Source organism: Trachemys scripta, chromosome 1, assembly GCF_013100865.1.
Source record: "Trachemys scripta elegans isolate TJP31775 chromosome 1, CAS_Tse_1.0, whole genome shotgun sequence".
Lineage (NCBI taxonomy): Eukaryota > Metazoa > Chordata > Testudines > Emydidae > Trachemys > Trachemys scripta.
Window position 1 is genome coordinate 175,635,752 of NC_048298.1, and position 25,438 is coordinate 175,661,189.

At 43.0% G+C, this 25,438-nt stretch overlaps 1 protein-coding gene across 3 annotated transcripts in view; it reads left to right on the top strand.

Moving 5' to 3' along the window:
• Positions 1-1,865: 1,865 nt before the first annotated feature.
• CHODL (chondrolectin) overlaps positions 1,866-25,438 on the top strand; it is a 47,192-nt gene continuing 23,619 nt past the window's right edge. For 2 of the 3 annotated variants that reach the window (XM_034792839.1, XM_034792847.1), the window contains exon 1: positions 1,866-2,397. In XM_034792839.1, coding sequence (XP_034648730.1) covers positions 2,307-2,397 — 91 coding nt within the window. In that variant the 5' untranslated portion in view covers positions 1,866-2,306. The remainder of the gene's footprint in view (positions 2,398-25,438) is intronic. The other variant, XM_034792832.1, reaches the window with a different exon arrangement.

The window sequence follows — 25,438 nt, forward strand, 5'->3', positions numbered from 1 at the left end:
GTGACCCCTAGTTCTTGTATTATGGGAATAAGTAAATAACTTTTCCTTATCCACTTTCTCCACATCACTCATGATCTTATATACCTCTATCATATCCTCCTCTTAGTCTCCTCTTTTCCAAGCTGAAGAGTCCTAGCCTCTTTAATCTCTCCTCATATGGGACCCGTTCCAAACCCCTAATCATTTTAGTTGACTTTTTCTGAACCTTTTCTAGTGCCAGTATATCTTTTTTGAGATGAGGAAACCACATCTGTACGCAGTATTTGAGATGTGGGCATACCATCCATTTATATAAGGGCAATAATAATGAGGAATGGGTGGAATTTCAGAAGCCATGGAGGTTTTGTTTATTTTTGCATAGGAAGAGGCCATATGACCCCATGTGACTATTTTGAGACTGAAACACTGTGGCACTATAAACTTGGAAAATACTAGAGACCTCACTGGAAACTTGAAAACCATAGTGGAAGAGTCTGTATCAGCCAAGTAAAAACACAAATCCTATTATTAAGTAATAAAAAAAAGTTGGGAACAAAATGCTGTGTATTTTAACTAGATTTCAATTACTGTTTAGAAACCTAACACTGGGGTTTTCAATATGAAAGCTGGTCTCACATATTTCTAAAGCAGCTAGGAAATCCCTTAAGTTTTTGAAAATCCATTCTAAACTGAGATATATGCCTACAAAACCAGTTATAACAACTGTTGAGAGGAAAAGATTTACAAATGCCATATACATGGTTAGTAGCTGGAATCTGAGGGACAAGTCCCCAGATAATTTGTATAGAAGATGTCCACTAAACACGATGGTCTATATTAATCGTGCCCCGTAATCAAATAAACCACTCACAAGAACTGTACACGCATAAGCAAAACAGTTGAGACCATAATCCCAAACAAAAAGGCATTGGAGGTGTTCTTTTAAAGTGTATAAATATAATTATACATAATGTATCAAAATAGTAATCTGGATGTGGCCACAGTAGCCTATCAGAGAACTGAGAGATTCTTTTGTAAAAAATAAGTAGAAAATATACATTTATTCATATTCTTATGGAGAAAACCTTTAATGGCAAAAAATCCTTAACCATTTAATAGAGATGATCACTATAGGGCTCTAGGGCCTGGTCCCGAATATAATGAACTCAGTGACAAAAGTTCTCATTGATATTAATGGTACCGGCTCAAATCCCTGTAGTGTAGGGGATCTACAGACATTATTCCAAATCTATGGAATTTAATGGAGAGTGACATGCCTGCTGCAGAATTCTATAGTTTGGCTAAACACTCTCCAGCTAGGATTTCATTCTCTAGTTGTCTCTATAGGACATTTCCATGGTGGTATAGCACAGTATGACTTTAAGATCTAGAGATGGGCCAAATGAAAAGCCCTGATTTGAATCCCCCCACCCTGAAATATGGATGGGGATGGGTGAGTATCTCTCTTGGGTGGCGGCTTACAGGGAAAATCCCACATTGTTCTCTACGGTCTGTTTCCATAGCCATTCAACGAGGAAACCTGTTTGGCGGAGATCCAGTTCCAGAATGTAAGAAAATCCTGCCCGGTATTGAATTCCCCGAGTCGGTTCCCTCTTGCCCTATCCATCTTGCCAGGTACCCGAGTGAGTGAAGCAATACACAGCAGCTAGGAGTAAAATGACACCCCCTCCCCTCAGCCCGCCACTTCCCTGCACATTCAGCAGTTTGAAAACGACAGGGAGCCAGCCTCCTGCCAGACTTTTATGGCAAAGCTGACACGGGTGTATGCAAATCGACCCCGAAACGCTGGGTTCCCGCCTGCCGCACCGGAAGGTGGAGGGGCTGCTGCCGAGTCCACCCTTCTGGAGCGCCCTGGGTCCCGCTCTGTGCCATAAGAGCTGCAGTGTTGCGCGTGGGGCGGTTCACACCGGAGGGGGCTGGCGGCAGCAGCAGAAATCAATAGTCTGGGGCTGGTTTTTCCCAGGCACAACATCTCGGGCTGGCTATATAACAAGGAGCATCCACACCCCTCTCAGCATCAGCGGGAGCCGCAGCCCCCGAGAGAGAGGCACAGGCAGGGCAAGGCACCGGGGGAGAGAGCCCAGCGAGGGGGGTGTGGGCAGCGCGTTCCTCTGGCCAAGGGAAATGTGCGGAGCTGCAGCGGCTTGGGATTCGCAGGGCGCGCTGCTGCTCTGAGAGCTCGCGGTGCTGGTGCAAGGGGGGGACCTGTGGCTGCTGGAGCATTTCCCAGGGGGGAGCGGTGGGTGCAGGTGCAGCAGCCCGTGCTTGGTGCCTCCTTTGTTTTCTGTTGGGACTCTCCCGTCGCTATGAGCGCCTCTCCCTCCAGAGTGATCCCCCTGCTGCTGGGTGCCGCGATGCTGTGGGGGCCGAGCTGCCTCTCCCTGCGAGTCCTCAGCGGTGAGTGAGCCAGAGAGGGAGGGAGGGCGTGGGGAGCTTCCCTCCGAGGCTGCCCGACAGACACTGGGAAGGGAACTATCTGCACACCTGCAGCCGGTTAGGGCCAAATCCTCCAGCCAGCCCCGATGACCCAGAGCTTACTCAGACAACACTCCCACTGGCTGCAGCGGGAGCTGTGCCTGGCGGGGGCTGCTGCTGGAAACCCGGTTTGATTAAGGAAAGGGGAGAAAGCAGGACTTATTTAACGCGGTTAGGGCCAAATCATGCGTTCCTCACTTCGGCCGAACTTCCACTGAAGTTTTGGCGGAAGCAGGACTGGAGGAGCGAGCCTGAGAGTTCAGTTTAGAAGAGATCCATCTAGTGCTTCTAACCCACTTCCTCATCTGTCATCGCCTTTCTAACTGCCCCCATCGTCACAGGTGCCAAAGTTGGAAGACGCCGTCTGTTTAGGGACAAATCCTGAAGTTCTTCCTCCGTCCCTTATACAGGCAAAACTCCCCCTTGGAGTCAGAGCTAAGGCTGCGGCGGGAAGACTGCAGGATTTGGCCCTTAAAATTTATATTGACATTGCTCACAATAGCCCCATAGCGTCTCGCCTGGGTTAAAGAAATCAGAATATGCTGTTAAATTAGTTAATGGGATAGGGACCAATTAAAAATAAATGTTGTGACAATTCACACTTAGGGTAACTAATATGAAGTAATTTTATAATTTATTTATAATGTGTTGCGTCTCGTTTGCATTCAATCATTTTGATCAATGAAAACAAGCTAGTCAGGTTCACCTTTGTTTATAATTGTCTTCTAGTCAATTGCACATAAAAGTTCTCATGCGGTGGCAATTGCTGCGGTCTGGATTGTAAGTAGCAGTCGTTTTTTTTTAAACCAACTTTCCACTGATTTTTTTAAAAAAGAAATAATTGAAACATCCTCCGTAAAATTAAGACAATATGATAATGATAGTGAAGTTTGGTTTTTAAGGTACTGAGATCATCAGTGAGTTAACTTCCTTTACTTGCTGCAAACATAGGGACCTTTTTTTCTAAAAAAAAGAAATTGATCATACATCATACAGGAGAGGCTGGTTCTAGAAAAATAATTAAATCTGGAACTTTATTTTAAAATAATGTTGAAGGTTTTGCTTTTATATATAGACATAGCTATAGATGGAGGGAGTGAAAATGTGAATTTAGTGATTGATTTTTGTTTCCCCCAAAACTTGAGAAAGTCAGTCTGGAAGTGCTCATTAAAGTTGGATGCATTGTAGCCAAGATGTTGTGCAATTTTCCCCTGCACGAGTCTGAAATTCACCTCGTGTCCACTTACTGTGCATCTTTTGAGAAGAGATTGTTTGTTGTAATTGTCATTTTTGTAATCTGCATAATGACCAGCTAAATCTAAACAGAAACTGCCAAACTCATTACACTCAAAAGCAAATTTGATTTCAGATCTTCAGAGATGAAAAGCTAGATCAGCAAATCACTATGATACATTATGATCTGCAACCTCCCCAACATAACGTTTTCTAAGGCATTTTTTCTGCAACCAGAAGACAAGATATTTTTAAACATCTTGCTATGCTGGAAGATGTCACTATTTTTGTACCTTAAATTAATTATTTTTAAAAGGATAATAAAAGGTACATGCTGTGGCACTTCTTTGTGTAGGATATCTTTATATGCACATCTGTCTTTAGTTATATAGGATTGTTCCTTCTTTTTATGGTAAAGTTAGAAAAGACTAAAAAGAAAACAGCATAAGCTTTTCTGTACTGTTTATGTATCTTCATTTGCATTATCTTTTGTGCTACCCCAAAAAGAAGAAGACAAAAGCATAACTGAAATGTGAGTTCAACCACAGTTCAAGAGGTTTACGATCCAGTTCTGCATTCCTGGCACACTCAGCATCTGATCCAAAGTCCACTGAATTCAATGGAAAGATTAACATTGTCTTCAATGGATTTTGGATCTGAAAGCTGAAGGCAATGGGAATCTTGGTTGCACAGGAATACAGAACTGAGTCCACAGATTGATCTTGATGCATGATGATTTATACTCTTGACTACACTTAAGAACATAAGAACGGCCATACTGGGTGAGACCAAAGGTCCATCTAGCCCAGTATTCTATCTTCCAACAGAGGCCAATGCCAGGTGCCCCAGAGGGAATGAACAGAACAGGTAATCATCAAGTGATCCATCTCCTATCGCCCATTCCCAGCTTCTGGCAAACAGAAGCTAGGGACACCATCCCTGCCCATCCTGGCTAATAGACATTGATGGGCCTATTCTCCATGAATTTATCTAGTTCTTTTTTGAGCCCTGTTATAGTCTTGGCCTTCACAACATCCTCTGGCAAAGAGTTTCACAGGTTGACTGTGGGTTGCGTGAAGAAATACTTCCGTTTGTTTGTTTTAAACAAACAAATAATGTTGAAGGTTTTGCTTTTATATATAGACATAGATATAGATGGAGAGAGTGAAGATGTGAATTTAGTGATTGAGTTTTGTTTTCCCATAAACTTGAGAAAGTCAGGTTGGAAGTGCTCATTAAAGTTGGATGTATTGTAGCCAAGCTGTTGTGCATGTTTCCCCTGCACAAGTCTGAAATTCACCTCATGCCCACCTACTGTGCATCTTTTGAGAAGAGATTTGAGAAGAGAACTTCTTAAGTTTTTAGTTATAGGAATTATGTATCTAAATCTTCACGCATGCAGATGAGAATATGCCTCTATACACAGATAGCAGAATGGTGGAAATGGTTTTCATATAAGATGTTACAAATGGAGTAATAGTATAATGATGGCATGTTTATAGAAAACATGGTTTCATTTTTAGTTTTTATTTATTTTGCGCACATTTATTTCAGAGCTGAAAAGTTCAGAATCACTTTTATCTTATCATGGTGCTAAGTACAGATGCTGTGTACTGAGACTTGCTGTGAGTCAATATGTACCTATTTGAAGTAAGATTATGAAAGTAACCATAGCATGCTTTCATTTTTTCACACCATTAAAGTTATTTTTTTTTTTCAGGAAACAAGGCCCAAGATGCCATACTTTGGAAGTTCTTCTTATTTGAAAAGTCACACCTAGCTAAAGTGCATTCTAAGATGCACATTTGCATTGAAACCAGAAAGTTGAACTAGTAGCGTCTGTGTATAGATATGAATAAATGACTATGTGTTCTATCATAAGTGCCATATGGAAACTGAATAATTATAACTGCATTTAGTTTTCATGAGTGTTTCTTTTGTGTTATTTTTTTCTAAGGATGTACCGTATGTCCCATACAAGATTTGAGCACATAATCTTCAAACAGAACTATATCTTTTAGTGAAATTTGTGGCTATAATTCATAAAGGACCTCTGTGTCAATAATGTTTTCAAAATCAGGCTACAGTACTTATATTTTTTCAAACTGTGGTTCAAACCATTGTTAGATTCCTATTGAAAGGCACACTTACATCACACTATTTTTCAAACATAAAATCAATCTTGTATGTGATTATGCTATATGGGGTTATTTGTGTAACAAATACATAAGAGTTGAAGCCAGTTGGAGAAAGAAAAAAAACATGAAGGGGTGTATTGGGGTATCAGTAGTCAAAGCGAGCTTACGTGTGCAGGGGAGCGCTATACCAAGCAGCAGTGGCCAGAACACAGTGGCTCTGGGGTGCTGAAGGGAAACTCCTCCTTTCTGAACAGGGGCCAAACTCCTGCCCTGCCACATACACTAGAACTGTCTAGTCCTATAGGCAGTGTTAATACTCCTGGGCACTCAGGAAACAGAAGCACCAGCAGAGGTGTGTAGGGTACACTGTGCCATCCTCCCCACTCCCATCTTGCATATCTGCCCATGAGCAGCAACAATTTGGTCTTAGACATGTATGTGTGTAGATACGCATTAGTCTAAAATATCACAGAAGCAGAACTTCAGATGGTGATGACAAGAGGAACTGGAAAGTTATCAACTTTTGTTTTAATATATCACATTCGTTAGGAATTGTGAATTTCCCCTCCCTCCCATTCCCTCCCAACATCAGTTACATTTTTTTAAGAACTAGAATAGAGAACATTCTTCATTATGGGCTTGATGCAATGCCTACTGAAGTCCATGGAAAGACTCCCATTGAGTTCAATAGGTTTTGGATCAGACCTAGTAATAATAGTTACATAGCCACAAAGTGGCTATGATAAATGGCAAAGACTGTGAGATATAATGACCCCTGCTGTATTAGCATAAGTGTTAGGGGTCATAAAAAGAATGTTCTGCTTTTTAAAATGGCTTTCGGATTTTTGGCTAATTTAGTTCTGTAATGGTTTTCCATTTTTTATCCTTTTCCCTCTAAGTTCATGTCTCTTATCCACTTGTTAACATATTGTTTTGTGAATAAGATCTAACTAGCTAGAGAAAAGCAATTGGCTTATTACTGTTTTCAGCAGATTTTTCACATTATGATGGCACATTAGCCATAATTATTTTTGATGTGCAAGTCGTTAAAGAAAAAAAAAGTAAGTGCTCTTTACTTTTTAATATAGATGTATTGAGATTTTTGTGTGCTATTCTTACATCCTCATATGTTAGGATGTCTGCAGTTGGCAGAAAAAGAGGTTTTAAAGGAAAGTAACAAAGTAGGGGTAGGAAAAACTGCTGAGTGTTACATAGTCTGCATTGCTGTCCCATGACATCATAAAGAACATGAAGTGATGATAATGCAGTTTGCAAAGATGCAATTACTTTAAGTATCTATTGGGCAGGAAAGAAGCAAACTAATCTTATTACTAACCATTTAACAACCTATGTATTAATCATAGTCAGTATACCTTAATGACTGATGTTTGCTGTCATTTTATGTTTGCTTTTTAAATTATGACATTTTTCTTTACTATGGCAAGGTATGTGACAGTAGATTAAATATTAACATGGAACTTTAAAGCAGTAAATATATTTATTTGAATGGGGAAATATTTGGATGTATAAAGTATTTCCTGAGGTGAGAAAAATTAACATGCAGCATATAAAGAAACAGCATAGTTGCTCTTAAATTCTAGGGCTATTTACTTCAAATATCTTTAAGAATAGTTTTTGTTCATTTATGTAGTTTATGATCTGATTTGCTGAAATACTACATTCTATGTATGATGCTCAAAGCAGTTAGATGGTTAAAGATGCATATTTTGGTACAGGATAACAAAATGAATAGAGATAAAGCCAATCCTTGTGTAAATAGACACAATTTCATTGACTTCGATGGCTGGCTTGCTTGCACCATCTCTGAAACTGGCTCACTGGGTTTTAATCAAGATATTTTTGAAATGACAATATCCATTGCTTTTTAATTATCTGTGTTATTTTTTTTAAGATAATTTTTTTGCAAGACTGTTAGGTTTAAAAGAAATTTGAAACAGTATGTAGAACAGTATTTTTTTAAAAAAAGGCTAGTAACCTAGCCTAGGAAAGATATCCTACCATGTCTTTGGTATTTTTCAAATTGGTGAAAGTATGGTAGCTTCAGGGCCTGGCCCCCGGGAGATATCACTAGCAGTACTGGATGGCCTTCCAGGGACAGCTGAGTGACTTTCACCTGTAGCGGAAGAACCCACCATATGCTGTACAGTGGCATGGCTGTTGCTACTGAATGGTGCCCACTCAGGCTTCACCAATTAACAACACAAACTGCAGCTTTCTTGTTGCAGGTCCCTATTCAACTAATTGCTTAAACTGGGATTTTCAAAGGGTGTAAGGGAATGAGGTGCCCAACTCCCACTCAAAGGTGGGCACCTAACTCCCTTAGGCCTCATTGGAAATCTTAGCCTTAAAGACATACTTTAAACATTGACTTCATTGGGACTATTGTCATGCTTAAGTATTTTGCTGAAACAGGGTGAAGACTGGAGAATCTATTTAGTAAACAAAACTACTTCTCATAAGCAAAACCAAGGAATAAGGCAACATTGTGTGGCAAGGCAGCTTATGCTAAGTACACTGGAAATGTCTGTACTTTGTTCCTGCAAAATATGTGGCGTATATGGATACTATACCAAAATACATAGTTTGTGTAACCTGAGATGCTTTGATGAAGGGGTTAAGTCCTGGTTGGGTAGGTTAGGAGTATCCTCCTCAGGGAGTTATTTGATGTTTGGTGCAATCTGTTCTAGTCCCAAAGTGAATGGATAAAGTATTTTAAAGAGATATTTATGTGAGTTTCAGGGATCAGTCATCTTTATTGGGGATGGTTTTGCAGTATCAGGACTGAAGGTGAACCCCATCAGAGGATGGGAAGTCAGCTTAAACCCTTACTTCAGTTTAGTGGCAGAGACTTGAACAGGAGCTCCCAAAAGCCTTTCCCCGTGCTTCATGGCACAGTAATAGTTAAAGCAAGTAAAGATGAACCTGGCTATGTGGGATACTCGTGTGTGTGGTCATTTTACAGCTATGCTATGGGGGTGAGGTAAAATGAATATAATTGGACTCAAATGAATAAGTCACACCTTCCAGAACAACTTTCCCTTTTGAATAATCTCTCCTCACTCTACTCTGGATGAACTACACCAGGGGTCGGCAATGTTTGGCACGTGGCTCGCCAGGGTAAGCACCCTGGCGGGCCAGGCCAGTTTATTTACCTGCTGACGTGGCAGGTTCGGCTGATTGCGGCCCCCACTTGCCGCGGTTCGCCGTCCTGGGCCAATGGGGGTGGCGGGAAGCCACAGCCAGCACATCCCTCGCCTGCGCCACTTCTCGCCGTCCCCATTGGCCCAGGACGGCGAACCGCGGCGAGTGGGGGCCGCAATCGGCCGAACCTGCTGTGTCAGCAGGTAAATAAACTGGCCCGGCCTGCTAGGGTGCTTACCCTGGCGAGCCGCATGCCAAACGTTGCCAACCCCTAAACTACACTGCACACTAAGGCTGGGTTTGTGGGACCCAGGGTAGTGGACTTGGTGTTTCCAAGCCCATACCTGAGCAGCTGCACTGCATTGTAAACCTGTGTTTACAATTGCTGGACCCGGGTGTCACAGCTGCGCTGAGCTGGCCATATTGCATTATGCAGATCTTCTGGCTTGGGTCTGTGACTTGAGCTGCATTCACACTACAAAGTAACAGGGCTTAGACCTGAATCACAGCAGGAACTCTGCTCTGACCCATCCCCCTAGCAGAGTCCTAGGACCACATCCTGAGTGCTTGCTGACCCAAGTTAAACTGATTTATGTGTGGGCAAAATAGGGGCGTGGGCTGAAACCTGAGTCAAAGCCTGGGCTTAGTGTGCAGTGTAGACATACCCTAAGGCAGGGGTGCCCAATCTTATTATACAGGAGGGCCACATAAACCTAAACACAACCTTGTGTCGGCCAAACAGATTTTCCATATTTTAATAAGTTTTACATTCACCTATATTGATTTATATATTCAGTTCAGCTTGTGTCATATGTATGTAGATAGGTTGTTTCTGTGTACAGTATTGTCTATTTACACACTCATGTAAATTAAAATGATGTAAACATGGCAACAAAAGGCTAATGAACTGGCCAATAGTTTTTTTGTGTTGAAGCAGGCCTGTGGGCCTTATGAAATACTCTGGTGAGCTGTGTAGGGCTCACAGGCCATAGGTTGGGCCCCCCGCTCTAAGGGGCTAGCAGCAACTTCACCACAAGTGTTTCTGCAGAATCCAACAATCTTCCCCAAAGCTCATTAGATTTAAATGAATGCTTAATATTCTCTTGCTTGTAGAAATGTCATACCCTATTGCCATTGACAAAAAAGTAGGAACTTTTAGCACTACACAACAGTTACTGTAAAAGAGAAGGAGTCTCTGCCTTACTATCACAAAAGGCCATATACACATTGTTTAAGGTTAAAAGTTACCCCCCTACCTGAGTTTTGGCTTTATTACTAAGGGTAACTCAAACTAAACATAACAATATAAACTCCAACCTATGCTTTCTCCCCAGATATGACTTCACCAACATTCCTACCTTGGGCCCCATCTGCCCGAAGCCCTAACTTTCCCTCTAAAGAGCTATTCTCACCTCTCTTATATACAGTGCGGAGTTTAACAAGCCACACCTGCATCACTGAGTGAGCAGGGATTAATTTACAGGGCCCAGAACCTAAAAGGTATGTAGGCATCCAACTCCAATTGATTTCACTGGAAGTTAGAAGCTTAAATAACTTTGAAGCTCTGGGTCCAGCTACCAGGGTGGAGTCACAGTAGAATGAAGCCACCCTGTCACACTCCAGGATCATAGTATATCCCATATTCTTGCTGGATAAAGCCAAACCCAGGCCCCTGCTCGCATGCACAGTCAGTGTGGAGTTGACTGCATATGACATTTCACGCATCTTTCAGATAACACGAAAATGCAAATGAAAATGCTAGTATTTGGGGCTTCATGCTGGTTTATGTTATGCCCTGGAGAATGTTAGGTTCATAAACCCAGGAAGAGATAGTACTAATCCCCATATATTTTACATGCACATGCATGTGTACACACACAATATTATTATTTTATCTGACAGACATAATGTAGATAATCTTTATTTAATAAATAATCCAGATTAATTGAACTCAAATTGCTAAGAAGTGGAAAAATCATTTCTATTTCAGTGAAACGAAACCATGCATAAGGCAACTCAACAAAATAGATGGTTCTCATATGAAATATGACATATATTGAAAAATGATTGATCACCTACATTAAACTTAATGGCTAGGATTTTAAATACTATTTGCTTGTAAAAAGCAGAAAGAGGGAATAAGAAACATGTTTTGATACTGCAAAATGTACACAGATACCTACGTTTATTCATGTGACATGTCCTATTGAGTGAGATTATGCAGCCATGTACAATTAAGCATGTATATAAGGGTTTTCAGGACTGGGGTCAGGGGAATAAATATATTCACTGCTCCCCTGACTGTCACACATATGTTGTTTAAGCTATTTAGACCCTGCAGTTTCTGCCAGTGGCTTCTCCCATAATGCTTACCACAAGCTATTATGTAGGCATACTATGTCTGGCTAAAAAATGTCTCGGAAGTCGATTCTGGAATGAATTGCTACACTGAGATTTAAGAGATGGAAAAAGACTTACCGGTATTTTGTCAGTCTCTCTGTCAAAGCAAGAAATTTCCATGAGAGTTTTTAAGTGTTTTCCCCGAGCTTTAGTGTTAAATGGCTCAAATTATGTGGGCTTCCATAGCTTGTCTTTGAAATGTATATACCATGGCCTAATTCACCATTTCCCAAACTTTTGAAAGCTGAGACTCCTTCAGGAAAATGAAATGAATCACATCTCTGTGAAACCCTTCCATGTGTTGCTAAAGGCCTACCCAAAGTGAGTGGTCATTAAGGATAGATCACATTGATGTTCATATCTTATGATTCTGCCTCTTATTTCTTATATGCGTTGATAATTAAAGGATTATCATTAGCACCTAGGTTATGCTTATTTCTTATATGCGTTGATAATTAAAGGATTATCATTAGCACCTAGCATCCATTGAAACGAATGGGGGCAGTTTACACCTGAGATGCATAGTTTCAGGCTCTCTATAAACTTTAATTTTTAAAAAAGAGTAAGCTGAGATACTGGAAAACAATTTAGAGACCAGTCTACACCACATGCCCACACCCTTAACTGGTCCTTCCCATCCCTCTCAGTCTGTTGGGGAGGGATGAGCATGCCCTATACTCTGTGAAATGCTAGGCTAGATGATCTTGTTTTAAGAAGTTCTGCCCTAATATTCAAGCTCACGGATGCTGCTCAGTTTCAATGCACAGGAGCAGGCTGCATTGAGCACAAGGACTATGCAAGGCAAGCATCTATAGTGGTACTTTTCTCTTCAAAGGGAGGAGGGAATTTATAACGGTATGAGACTATGAGGTATGAGTTTATAAGGGTTTATGAAATTAAAAGGGTATGAGACTCATTTTCTCTACAGGATGCAGGAGAGCTGGACCTGCACATGATGGTGGAGAGCACATGCTACAATTTGCACCAGGCTGGTGCAGCCACTGTGCTCCCAGAACTCTGGGAGGTGTTTTGACTGCGTGAGGCATAAGAATCTCAGGGTGCCCCCTGTGACATTGCATTCTATATTACTTTATGAAAATATGCTCATGAGTATGAATATAATGTAACTGGAATATGCTTCATGCAAAATATCTCTTGTAAGATATCATTACAAACCTTATGATCTATTGAGTGTGGTCATCCTACTTGTATAAAGGTATCACTCTTGTATCTGAAACTAGAAATATAAAGTATAACTCTGAGGGCCTTATGCAAAGTGTGGGCCATTAATGGTGGTTTGGAATCTTGATGGCTCCCATTATCCAGGACAATTGACTGTGGATGGTTCTGTTTGCAGGCAGGCCTTCCTGTGAGTCAGGCTGGCAGGAATGAAGGCTTGGGGTCTTACAGTGACATGTGATCATGTCACCTGAACTGGAATCCATCTTTAACCTGGTGTTTTTTCCATTGAGAAGGAGGGGTGGGAACCCAGAGAGACAAAGGATTCCTGCCTTATGCAAAAGATATATAAGTGGGTGGAACAGAACAAAGTGGCAGGCATCATGAGAAATCCCATAGCTACCACCTGAGCTGGAACAAGGGCTGTACCTAGGGAAAGGATTGTGCCCAGACTAGGAAGGCATCCAGTCAGTGAAAGAAACTTACTGAAACATCTCTGAGGGTGAGATTTTATCTGTATTCAGTTTTACTACTGTATTAGACTTAGATTTGAATGTTTTATTTTACTTGGTAATTCACTTTGTTCTGTCTGTTACTACTTGGAACCATTTAAATTCTACTTTCTGTTTAATAAAATCAGTTTTTACTTATTAATTAACCCAGAGAAAGTATTAATGCCTGGGGGGAGGGGGCAAACAGCTGTGCATATCTCTCTATCAGTGTTATAGAGGGCGAACAATTTATGAGTTTACCCTATATAAGCTTTATACAGGGTAAAACAGATTTATTTGGGGTTTAGACCCCATTGGGAGTTGGACATCTGAGTGTTAAAGACAGGAACACTTCTGTAAGTTGCTTTCAGTTAAGTCTGCAGCTTTGGGGCATGTGGTTCAGACCCTGAGTCTGTGTTGGAGTAGACTGGTATGTCTGGCTCAGCAAGACAGGGTGCTGGACTCCCAGGCTGGCAGGAAAAGCAGGGGCAGAAGTAGTCTTGGCACATCAGTTGGCAGTTCCCAAGAGGGTTTCTGTGATCCAACCCATCACACCCCCGTAACAGGGATGGTGCTGCTGTACACTGGCCCTTTATGTGGTAGGTGTCTGTCATGACCAGTCCTATGATTTATAATCACAAGGCCCATTTGGTCAGAAAGCGGTAAAATGCATTTATTACAGCTAGAGCTAAATGGGTCTCACATTTCCAATTTATGCAATGTTAAATATATGGAGCTGAACTAATGCCAAAAATAGACATTTTCCACTTAGATGAAAAAGCAAAACTGTCACATTTTAATAGATATGGCAAAAAAAAAATGCTATCAGGAAATACCTCATGGATTCTTTTTCTTCATAAAGCATACCTCTTACACCAATGAATAAAACCATGTTTAATTTGTTCTTTCAAAATAGATATCCATTTCTTAGTTGAGGCAGCATTTACCTTGTATCGATTCAGGTAATTGTAATGGTATGCTTTTTCTGCAGGGGTAATCTATGAACGCTGAAATATTGATTAGCTTGTTCTAATAAGAATTAGACAACAAGTCACTTCCTTCCATCTCCTCTAGATCTAGGTTTAGACTTGCGCAACATGCCTCTGTATTGAGAGTTTAAGGTGCAAATGAAATGGTCTACTCTTCCCTTTGATCAGCATGCATAGCTCCTATTAGTACTGAGGGGAGATCATTATAAGTAGGGCCCTATCAAATTCACAGCTGTGAAAAATGCATCATGGACTGTGAAATCTGGTCTCTTGCATGAAATCTGGTCTTTTGTGTACTTTTCTCAAACTGGGGGTCCCAACCCAAATGCTATTTTAAAGGAGCTGCAGTATTGTCACCCTTACTTCTATGCTGCCTTCCAAGCTGCGTGGCCCAAAAGTGGCGTCTGCCGGCCAGCCAGCCAGCTCTGTAAACAGTGACACTGCCAGCAGCATCACAGAAGTAAGGGTGGCATGGTATGGAGGGGTGTCGTCACTTTTTTTGGGGGGATGCTATCATGGGCTTTAAATGCTTATATTTTGTCATTTAATAATAAATATTCATGCTTTGTTAAGATTTAAATATCTGAAGCTGTGAAATTCAAGATTTTAAAAATGCGATGACTGTGAAATTTACGAAAATGGACCATGAATTTGGTAGGGGCATGATTATAAGGTTTGATATTACTCCTTTCAGCATGTGGTGAATGTGTGTGCAATGCCCTGTATCTTAGGAAATTTGATACTGCATATCTTATGTACAAAGACCAGCTAGTGCTGGAACCAAACCCTCCCAAATTTTGAGAGTTCAGATAAAGTGGAATCTGGATTAGATCTAAATCTTTTTTGTTCAGCAAAACAAAAACCTAACCACAAACCACTGAACTTTTGTAAAATGAGAAAAACATGTTCATGGTTAGCTTCTCTCTAATAAAAAACACAGTAAATGATTTCCCAAGATCTATACTAATGCACATTGCAGACAAAGATCTATTTTGTTTTAATATAACATGGCAAATGCATTTTTAGGATGAATATTCCTTAATAGCATTCAGAAATATGTCCTTGCTAAGTCTAGCCTGTATGCATGAAACCTTATTCAGTAATCCCACTGGGTTTCAAACTAAGCGGGGCTGGATGAGACCCGTATGGGGATGGCAGAATCCATGGAACAGCTAGGTGCTGAAGAAAGTGGTGCTGGTGACTACAGAACACACTCTGACCAGGGGCGGCTCCAGGCACCAGCGTAACAAGTGCGTGCTTAGGGTGGCAAGCCATGGGGGGCGGCCTGCCGGTCGCTGTGGGGGCGGCAGTCCTCCCGCAGGCATGCCGCCGAATCTGCATTACCAGCCGGACCTTCCGCAGGTGCATCGCCGAAACCGCCTGACTGCCATGCTTGGGGCGGCAAAATACATAGAGCCGCCCCTGCTCTGACACCTGAGTCAGTACTGCCCCAGTGCCCCAGGCAGTGAGCACTAGTGTTAGAGGACACTGTACAGATGGAACATTCATCTTTCAGATTATTTTATATTGATCACCCCGACATATGCTAGGAACCTCACAAAAATGAGTAAGGACAGTTGCCTGTCCCTTGACATAACAAGTGAGGATCACAGATAAAAAGGGATGAGAGGAAGGATGTGGGTGACAAAAACTGTTTGGGGTAATATGAAATTCAAGCCTTGACCCATTTGGGGCTATTAAAAATCCCATGACATGTTTCATAAAAGGAGGAGGCGTTGACTTGACCTCATTGCCTCTTGTGTAAGTATACTTTCTACCTATCTAAATTAAATCCCCTCTACAGTGTCAATGGGACACAGTATTGTTTTTCTACCTGCTGTCTTTAGCCATTGTATAGAGTATTGCTCTGCACTACTAAACAATTGGAGTGATCCCTAGAATTGGGGGCATTTCACTGGTGCCTGGTGATCTTTATTACACATGTCCCTTTCCTAATGCACAGGGTTATCATGAGCACTATGGTCAGATTGTGACTGGCCCTTGCATTGGGGAAGAGAACAAGAAGACTAACCCTTCTTTATTAATTATTTTACTTATGGTGATATCTAGGACAAATCAAGAACAGGGCCCAATTGTGCTAGGTACCTTACAAACACAGAACAGTAACCACTTCCTAGCCTGAAGACCATACAATGCACAGATACTATTATAGACCTTGTGCCTTTCCTTAGTTTAATGACTGCTATTTGCTAGTAGCCCTGAGGTACAAGCTACCTCAACAGTTGTTGAGGGGAAGTAACACCAGGGCCCTGCCCCTTCTCAACACAAGCCAGCTGGAGTGGCTAGCCCTGGAGGGTAGCTCACACTGTAACCTCTTAAGGGGATGGGTTGTAGCTCCCCTTCCCAGGAGCTGCAGGAGGCATTGTGCCTCCCCGAGACACAGAGCCTCTCAGAGCTCCTGCACGATTGCCCCAAAATAGGCCTGCACTTTTCAGCCAGATTCTGATCCTCAATATATGTGCAAAACACTTTGAGATCCTCTGACGAAAAGTTTACAGAAATACCAACTACTGTATTATTATTATTTTAGAGCAACTTTACTGAGATCAACATGGTGACTATTTGTGTTATTCCCTGAACCAGAAACCATATGAGTCCCTAGTGATTCATCTACCTTAGCAAACCCAAATAGTAAAAGATGCTTCTCTCCCCACCTCCCTGGGGACAGGAAGTTTGCTGTTAAAACACTAACAACATTGACTAATGTGGTATTAAAATCTATTTGCCAGTTTGCATCTGTGTGTCAAAATGAGTGACACTCTGATTTTCTTTCATTTGTCAGGAGCATAAACTAGGCAGCATTTGTGAATTGGACACTGCGACTCAATAACAAAGGAGAGATATGTCTTTGGAGACATACAAAACTTGGCAGTCAAGATGGTATTAGTCTCCATTTGTTTCCATTGCAAATGACGACAGAATGCAATTATGAAATCATATTGCAGTAGTAATATTATTTTAAAAAGAAGTAATGCAATATGATTCATCATAAAATCCAAATTAAATTCAGCACACTAGCCAGCCGAGAACATGATACAGTAAAACATCAACAGTAGTAACACAGTATATCAAAACAAGACCCAAATTAAAGTGTGACAGGATGATACAAAGATCAGTTAACAATTGATGCATCAGAGTTGGATCAGAATGTGATTAGAAAGATTTATTACTTTTTATCAGCTTAGTGGCCACATTCTAAAGTGCATTACTAAGACTTAGCTTGGGACTGAGTATGACACATGAAAAGGTTGGGAAAAAACGTGGGCCAAATTTTTACCTGGTGAAAATCGGCATAGTGCCACTGAAGTCAATGACGTTATGCCAATTGACGCCAGCTGAGGATCTAGCCCAACATAAGTCTGCGTACTATGAGGGCAGCAAGATGTATACACTACGAAGTCTTATGTTTGTATGCAGTTCTGTCTCTAGGTTAGGTTTTCGTATTGATACTTCAGCCAAATATGATTAGTTATCCCCCTGTCTCTATGTGTGTTCTTATTTACATTATTTTTAAAAGTCTACCATGTGCCTCTGTCTGGTCCTTGAACCTACAGTTTTTCAAAGAGAAAAAAAGAGTGATCTACCATGTCCAGAATGGGCAGGAAATTACCCTACAACCCATCATATCAAGGATTGCGGGATTAGAATTGGATAGGTCATTTTTAGGGGGTGGGGCATTACTTGTGCTGCTATGTAGGGGGTTTTTGGGGAATGGGGAGGCTAGTGCTTCTTTCTTCGGTCCACAAAGCACCCAGGTGCTTCTTCAGGCTGTGACGGTGGCTCTGCTGACTTAAGAAACAACCCTTCCTCTGCCTAGAGCTGAGCTCTCTATGGGCAAGGGGAGAGGAGAGCTCCAGTGTGATTGGCTTAGGCCAGGGATGGAAAAGATGAGGCACTGGGTGGCAGAAGGGGTGGAGTGGAGATGCTGGGAGCTGTTTTCTCCTCCCCCTCTCTGGGTTCTAGCTGGTCCTAATGCTGCAGGACTTGGCCAGAGGTTTTTTTAGCCATTGTCAGCCACCTGCTGGTGACCCCTTTCCAGGTCCTACCAGCTGAGTGGTAGGGATCTATACCAGTGACAGAGCAGTGGGCCTGGGGAGGAGGTGTGGCATTCCCATTCCAATCTACACATTTTTTCAGATGGTTTTGACTAAAACATTCAGGCCACTAGAACTAAGTGAACAATCTGTAATGACTAATATTCCCAATAGATTTCACCTTTTTCTGGTCACAAACTGTCTCCAAACATTTTCTCCACACCGAACTTCCCACAAGTCCATGCTCATTTTCAGACTCCTCTTGGCCTTCACTGACCTCTACTTCTCTGCTCTTCTCTGCTACTTCTTGGCCTCCTGCAGCTCTTGGTCCTGTTTTCGCTCCTGAAAGTCTGCAGCCATTTCTTGTCATTTCCCAATGCCCTTTGCTCCTCCCTTGCAGGCCTTGATCCTGCAAACTGTGGACATTGGGACCTGTGTAAGTCATTTTGCAGGATCAGGGACTTAGTTCTTCCATTTTTACCTGGTCCTCTCTCCCCATCTGGATTCCTGATCTTGATTCTCTCCAGTTGCCCAGACTTTTGTTTCCTTGGTCTGTTTTCACCATTCCTTTTACCCCATGACTCCACCTGTCCCAACACTGGTTTTTCCAGATGGTCCTTCTTCCCTTGTGACGGGGGCACCAACTTGGAGTCCAGTTTGGGGAGGCCCCAAAGCCCTCCACAAAGAAGGCCTCTGACTCCATTTTCTCCACCTTATCTGTCCCTTAGTCCCCACAGTCCTCTAGCTTCCCCTTGTATCAGGGGTGAATGTTTTCCCACATTTTCCACCACATGTGATGGGGCGCGACTCACCAGTTTGTGGTGCCTATTGCTGGCCGTCCTGGGAATTAGCTCTGGTTCACTGGTGCGCCTTCATTTAGTGGCATCTCGCCGCCGTAGCTTTTGTCATCAGGACCTGTGTTGCTCTCAAGACCATGGTGTCCTCTGCTGGACACAGCCCTCTTGCTGTGCCCCACTCCATTCTCTCCCTCCACTTCTGGGGGGCTGGCAGTCCTCTGTCCAGCCACTTGCCTCAGTGGCAGGCTGCAGTCCAGGGTCTAGCCACTCCCCTCATGGCAAGTAGGGCCAAAGGGGGTAGAGGGGGACTTGTCCCACCCACTACTCCAGGTCCCAGCCCAGGGACCCTCTAGCTGGCATCCATGCAGTGCATCAACACCAACACCTTCTGTCTGTTTCCCTGGGCCACTTCCCCATAGCCCTAGCACCTTCTCCGCCCTTGTATCAGGGCCTCAGTCTGGCAGCGGTCAACCAGGAGCTCCTCTGACCCCACCCAGCACTGTTCAAACCATGGTGCTGTCTCTTCTCCCTTCTTCATGGCAGCCAGTCCTCCCTCCTCGAACTCAAGGGAATGACTGCCACTGCTCTGTTCAGCAGCCCTTCTTATATGGCCCAGCCTGGCTCTGATTGGCCATCTCTCTAAACCTTCCTAATTGACTGTCTCCTGTGCAGCCTCCCCGGGGCTGCTTTAACTCCTGTTCTGCCAGTGTGGGGCAGATGCCCCAACACATCCTTCTATCCCATTCCTTTTATCCCTCCTCCTGCCCTCTTGCTCCTCTGGATCCTTATTCCTTTTCTGTCCAGTGTCCTCACCTTCTCTGACCAGTTGCTGTACTGAAGAACTGGGGAGTTTTAATTCATGAATTATGGACACAGTAGGCTCATCTAGATTTGAAGGAACATGGTGATCTTGAGTTAAGGCTGAACTGGGGAAAGGCTGGCTTTAGGCCACCTTTGTGCCTCCCCAATCCCTGGGCCTGCTGGGGGCTGGTTCAGCTCCCAATGGAAGCCAGAGCATTGCCAACAATCACAATTTTGTCACGTGTCTCATGATATTTGGGTTTTATTTCTTAAAGCCCTCATTCCTGGAGTCATGTTATTACATGGGAATCACAGATTTCAGTATTTGTAAGTAAGTTTTTAGCTCTCATGGTAGCAGAGAAAAGCATGAAAATGTAACCTCTTAAGTCTCAACAAACAGAAGGCAAAGAATTTTGAGCCAATCTCAAGATTTTTGGGGCCAGACTCATGATTTTTGAATGTTGGGGGTGGGCAATACTGAGTAGCCTAAGAGCTGCTTTAACTCATGGTACCTGTGGTAGCTCCCTAGGGGTTATGGCAGCTGAGGATTGCAAGGTCACAATATGCCCAAGCCATGCCTTCCCCCAATCCTCTACATAAGGTATTGTAGAAGAGTGACATAAAGCTGGCTATGCTATGACACCAAGGAGTTCAACAAAGACAGGGGAAAGCTCGCTGCTGATTCAGAGGAGATACTTTGTACCACCAGACCAGTGGAAAACAACCTCACTGGGCAGGGGCTGTGGTCCTGATGTATTAACATGTTTGATGTATAATATTTCATACAATAATGCATGTGTTCTAAAAATCCTTCAGAAAGACTGATCATTGCGCACATGTCTTTGAAAACTCAGTTCCTTAGCTGTTTGCATGATGCATTTTTTTTAATGACACCTCCCTCCCCTGCCCAATCCAATCACATGGATTGATGGATTAGATAAATTGTGTGCTTTAAACTGGAGCCATTGTTGACTGCTGCGAGTTGAAAAGAAAAGAAAAAGAATCTGAAGCCACAAATATTTTTCATTCATCTTTAAACTTAGCCAAACTAATTTGAGATCCCTATGCCAAGTTTCAGTCCAAAAAGAAGCCTTTATATTCATGTTATAAATAGCTGGGGAAACTGGCCTATTATGGAAACTCTTGCGTCATGCCAACTGCATCAGCAACAGTTAATGCAAATTTCATGTTAGAGCATATATGGCAACTGCTGAAAAATACTGGCACTATGGGATCTCACACTAGGGCACATTATGTAGTGGGACCTTTCTATCACAAATGCTCTGATTTAGGGTCTTATTCTGCAATCACTTTCTTGTGAGCAACTGGGACTTCTTCTAATAGTAAGCACAACACTTAGTAGTAAGTGTCTGTAAAATGGGAACAGTGGATGAAATTAATCTCTATGCAGAAGGCCAGCACCAGGCTTGTCCATGACTAAGTCACACTTAAACCTGTATTGGCTCCCCATACAGGGGTAAATTTCACCTTTAGTGATCATTTTAATTAATATTTCCCCTTCACATGATTTAGTGTATCAGAATCTCTGCTGGTCAACATGTTTTCTGTTCTAATAAACAATGAGACATCTTATATTATTATGACAATGGCACAAGATTTTAAACAAAAATGTCACTAATTAGTAGGCAAAGAAAAACATATGAAAGCCCTATGAGAAGTTATCACATCAAGTCATCTTTCCACAGTAGTACAGCTACAAACGTTTTCTAATTTGAAATTCAACAAGAAGGTACTTTGATTAACATTATTAAATAAAGAAAGATTTAGATTTATATGCATGTCTCTGTACTTCATTCCACACTGTATGCCTATGTTACAATATTTTCTGACATTTCATACCTAAATTAGAGGAACAAATTTATTTGAGCTAGTGAATATTTCATGGGGGAAAAAATCATGCTAGAGAGGAAGTATGGTCTGTGGTTAAGGCAGTGGTTAAGTGCATTCAATTCCAGGCTCTGCCATAGTTTTCCCATGAGACCTTGGACAAGCCACTTAAATTTTCTGTTCCCCAATTTCCCATCTGGAAAACAATACTTCCTTCCCCCACCTTTCACTGTCTTTTCTATTTAGATTGTAAAGTCTTTGGGGCAGGGACTGTCTCTTAGTATGTACAGTACCTATAATGATGGAGCTTTGATCTTGGTTGGAGAATCTAGGTCAGCAAATCTCAACCCGAGGCCCGCAGGCTGCATGTGGCCCAATTAGCACACATCTGTGGCCCAGCTCAGCTGTGTGCTAAAGGCCGGGGTCTACAGGTTCCTGGCTGCCCGGCATGGAGGGGTCCAGGCTGCCTCATGGGGTCGGGGCTGCCGGCTGGGCCTGCAGGGTCAGCGGTCTGGGGCTCCTGGCTGGCCCCATAGGGTCAGGGGTCTGGGACTCCCAGCTGGCCCTGGGGGGTCAGGGACCCAGGGTCTGGGGCAGCCGCCCAGTCCCGCAAGTTGTGAGGTCCGGGGCAGCCAAGTGGCAGGGGTCTGAGGCCCAGGGTACGGGGCAGCCGCCCAGCCCTACAAATTGTGGGGTCTGGGGCAGCCGAGTGGCAGGGGTCTGGGGTTGGGGCAGCTGGCCAGCCCTGTATAATGAGGGTCCAGGGCTCCTGGCTGGCCCCACGTACTCCATGGTCTGGGGCAGCTGCGCAGTGGGAGTCCAGATCAGCTGGCCGGTCCTGCCTGCTCCACCCCCCAGGGCTACCGGCCAGCCCTGCAGGGTCCAGGGCTGGGGCAGCTGGCCAGCCCTGCGGGGTCTGGGGCTGCCAACCAGCCCTGCAAGCTCTGGGGGCCGGGGCAGCCATGTGATGGGGGCCTGGGGCAGGCAGTTGGCCTGCCCCACATAGCGGGGGTACGGGGTCAGGGCAGCCAGCCAGGCCCACAGGTTCCGGGGCAGCTGTGTGGGGCCTGGGGTCTGGGGCAGATGCCCAGGGTGGACAGTGGGCTGGCCCCGTGCGGTGGAGGTTTGGGGTTGGGGTCTGGGCTGCCACTGCATATGCGACCCACAATGTGTAATAAGTTGAAGACCACTAGTCTAGGTGCTAATATAATACAAATAATAAGATGATTTCACAGTATTATAATGCAAATTTCTTTATTTTCTCCTCAATCCTTCTGTACAGGATTGTATTTGTAAATGTCCAATTCATGCTAAATTCACTATCCTACTCAGTACTACATCACCTGCAAAATGTCTGAGATGCTTGAAAATGATATACTGGCATTTCTGGTCCTTTCAATAGACTGATATTTGGATGGTATATGTATCTTAATCTTTCGAGTTAGAGCCTATTAATAATGGTCTATATTTTTTATCCTTTTCATACAACGTCTATATTTCCCACATCTTATCACATATGATAGTACCACAAAAGCAGGCCTTTTTTTTTTTAAGGCTATAAAAAAGTATTAGCCTATGGCTAGTCAAGTGGACAGTTGCCTTAATACACACAATGTACATCCTTCAAAGTGCTAAAGTGCTTAAATTCTGACCAAATCGGTCATTTGCTGTTTTATATGATCAGACAATGAATTCTGCCACATGGCTAATTCTATGGGATCCCATCAATAAACCATAAAAAAGGGTTAAAATTTTCAAAAATTACTAATGCAAACTAATGTTTCACTACTCATATAGGGACTGTTTTTAAAGATTTGATAGTATTTAGAAGTTGCAAAGAAAGCATTTTTCCTTGTCGGTAAGCAAAGGCACTTATTTTATAGTACAGTAGCCCTATTATGCTAGGTGCTGTACAAAAAGAGGTAGTCTCTGCCCCTAGGAGTTTACACTGTAATGAGAAAGGATCTTAAGGACATTGGGGAATACTAGGGGTAGTTTCTATTAAAATGCTATTTCTTCTGGTGTAGTAAGTTAATATACTAGCCTCTCACTTCTGAAGACCTATAGGGGAATCCTATTTTGGTAATAATTCAGACCATTGTTGGGATAGCTTTCACAAAATCTGACTCGGTTATGCCTAGTCAGTTCTAGCCAATACAATTACTCATGCACTTTAATAATCATCGCATTGCCCACAATTTTTTAAATTAAAAACCACTCTTATTTTGTTTTTTCCAATAGATAATATAGCTGAGGTAAATGAAATTCACTGTCAATACAGAAAATTTATGCCTTTCATATGAACTTAACCAAAGTCTTCCACTCAAACATATGTGCTAGGTTTTAATTTGAAAATTAAAAACTTGTAAAGTCAGAATAACTTCTCAAATGATTTAGATCAGGGATCGGCAACCTTTGGTGGGCCGGGCCGGTATGTTTACCTGCCGCGTCCGCAGGTTTGGCCGATCACGGCTCCCACTGGCCACGGTTCACCGCTCCAGGCCAATGGGGGCTGTGGGAAGCGACGCGGGCCGAGCAGTGTGCTGGCTGCCACTTCCCGCAGCCCCAATTGGCCTGGAGCGGTGAACCATGGCCAGTGGGAGCCGTGATTGACCAAACCTATGGACGTGGCAGGCAAACATACCGGCCCGGCCCACCAGGGTGCTTACCCTGGCGAGCCGTGTGCCAGAGGTTGCCGATCCCTGATATAGATGAACTCTTTCTCTTTCCTGACTTTTAGTGACTAGCTATCCATACTGTATATTTTAGGTACACTCCAAATTATTTATTGGTTTGGGATCACAAAGGTCTCATGAATTCATTCTCATGAATGAGACCAGGGGTATGAGGTGGACGAAGCTTTCTTCTGGCAACTAACAGAAGTTACTAGATCACAGGCCCTAGTTCTCATGGGAGACTTCAATCTTCCCTGGTGACAGGTTTCAGAGTGGTAGCTGTGTTAGTCTGTATCAGCAAAAAGAATGAGGAGTACTTGTGGCACCTTAGAAACTAACACATTTATTTGAGCATAAACTTTCGTGGCCTAAAACCCACTTCATCGGATGCATTGGAGAAAAGCTTATGCTCAAATAAATGTGTTAGTCTCTAAGGTGCCACAAGTACTCCTCGTTCTTTTTGCTGATACAGACTAACACGGCTACCACTCTGAAACCTGTCACCAGGGAAGAATTAGTAGGGGAAGCAAAAGTGGATGGGAATGTGGGAGGCAGTGACCATGTTCAGGATTCTGACACAAGGAACAAAGGAGAGCAGCAGAATACAGACCCTGGACTTCAGAAAAGCAGACTTTGACTCCCTCAGGGAACTGATGGGCAGGATCCCGGAGAATAACATGAGGGGGAAAGCAGTCCATGAGAGCTGGCTGTATTTTAAAGAATCCTTATTGAGGTTGCAGGAACAAACCATCCCAATGTGTAGAAAGAATAGTAAATATGGCAGGCGACCAGCTTGGCTTAACAGTGAAATCCTTGCTGATCTTAAACACAAAAAAGAAGCTTACAAGAAGTGGAAGATTGGACAAATGACCAGGAAGGAGTATAGAAATATTGCTCAGGCATGCAGGAGTGAAATCAGGAAGGCCAAATCACACTTGGAGTTGCAGCTAGCAAGAGATGTTAAAAGTAAAATAAGGGTTTTTTCAGGTATGTTAGCAACAAGAAGAAAGTAAAGGAAAGTGTGGGCCCCTTACTGAATGAGGGAGGCAACCTAGTGACAGAGGATGTGGAAAAAGCTAATGTACTCTTTTTTTGCCTCTGTCTTCACGAACAAGGTCAGCTCCCAGACTACTGCACTGGGCAGCACAGCATGGGGAGGAGGTGACCAGCCCTCTGTGGAGAAAGAAGTGGTTCA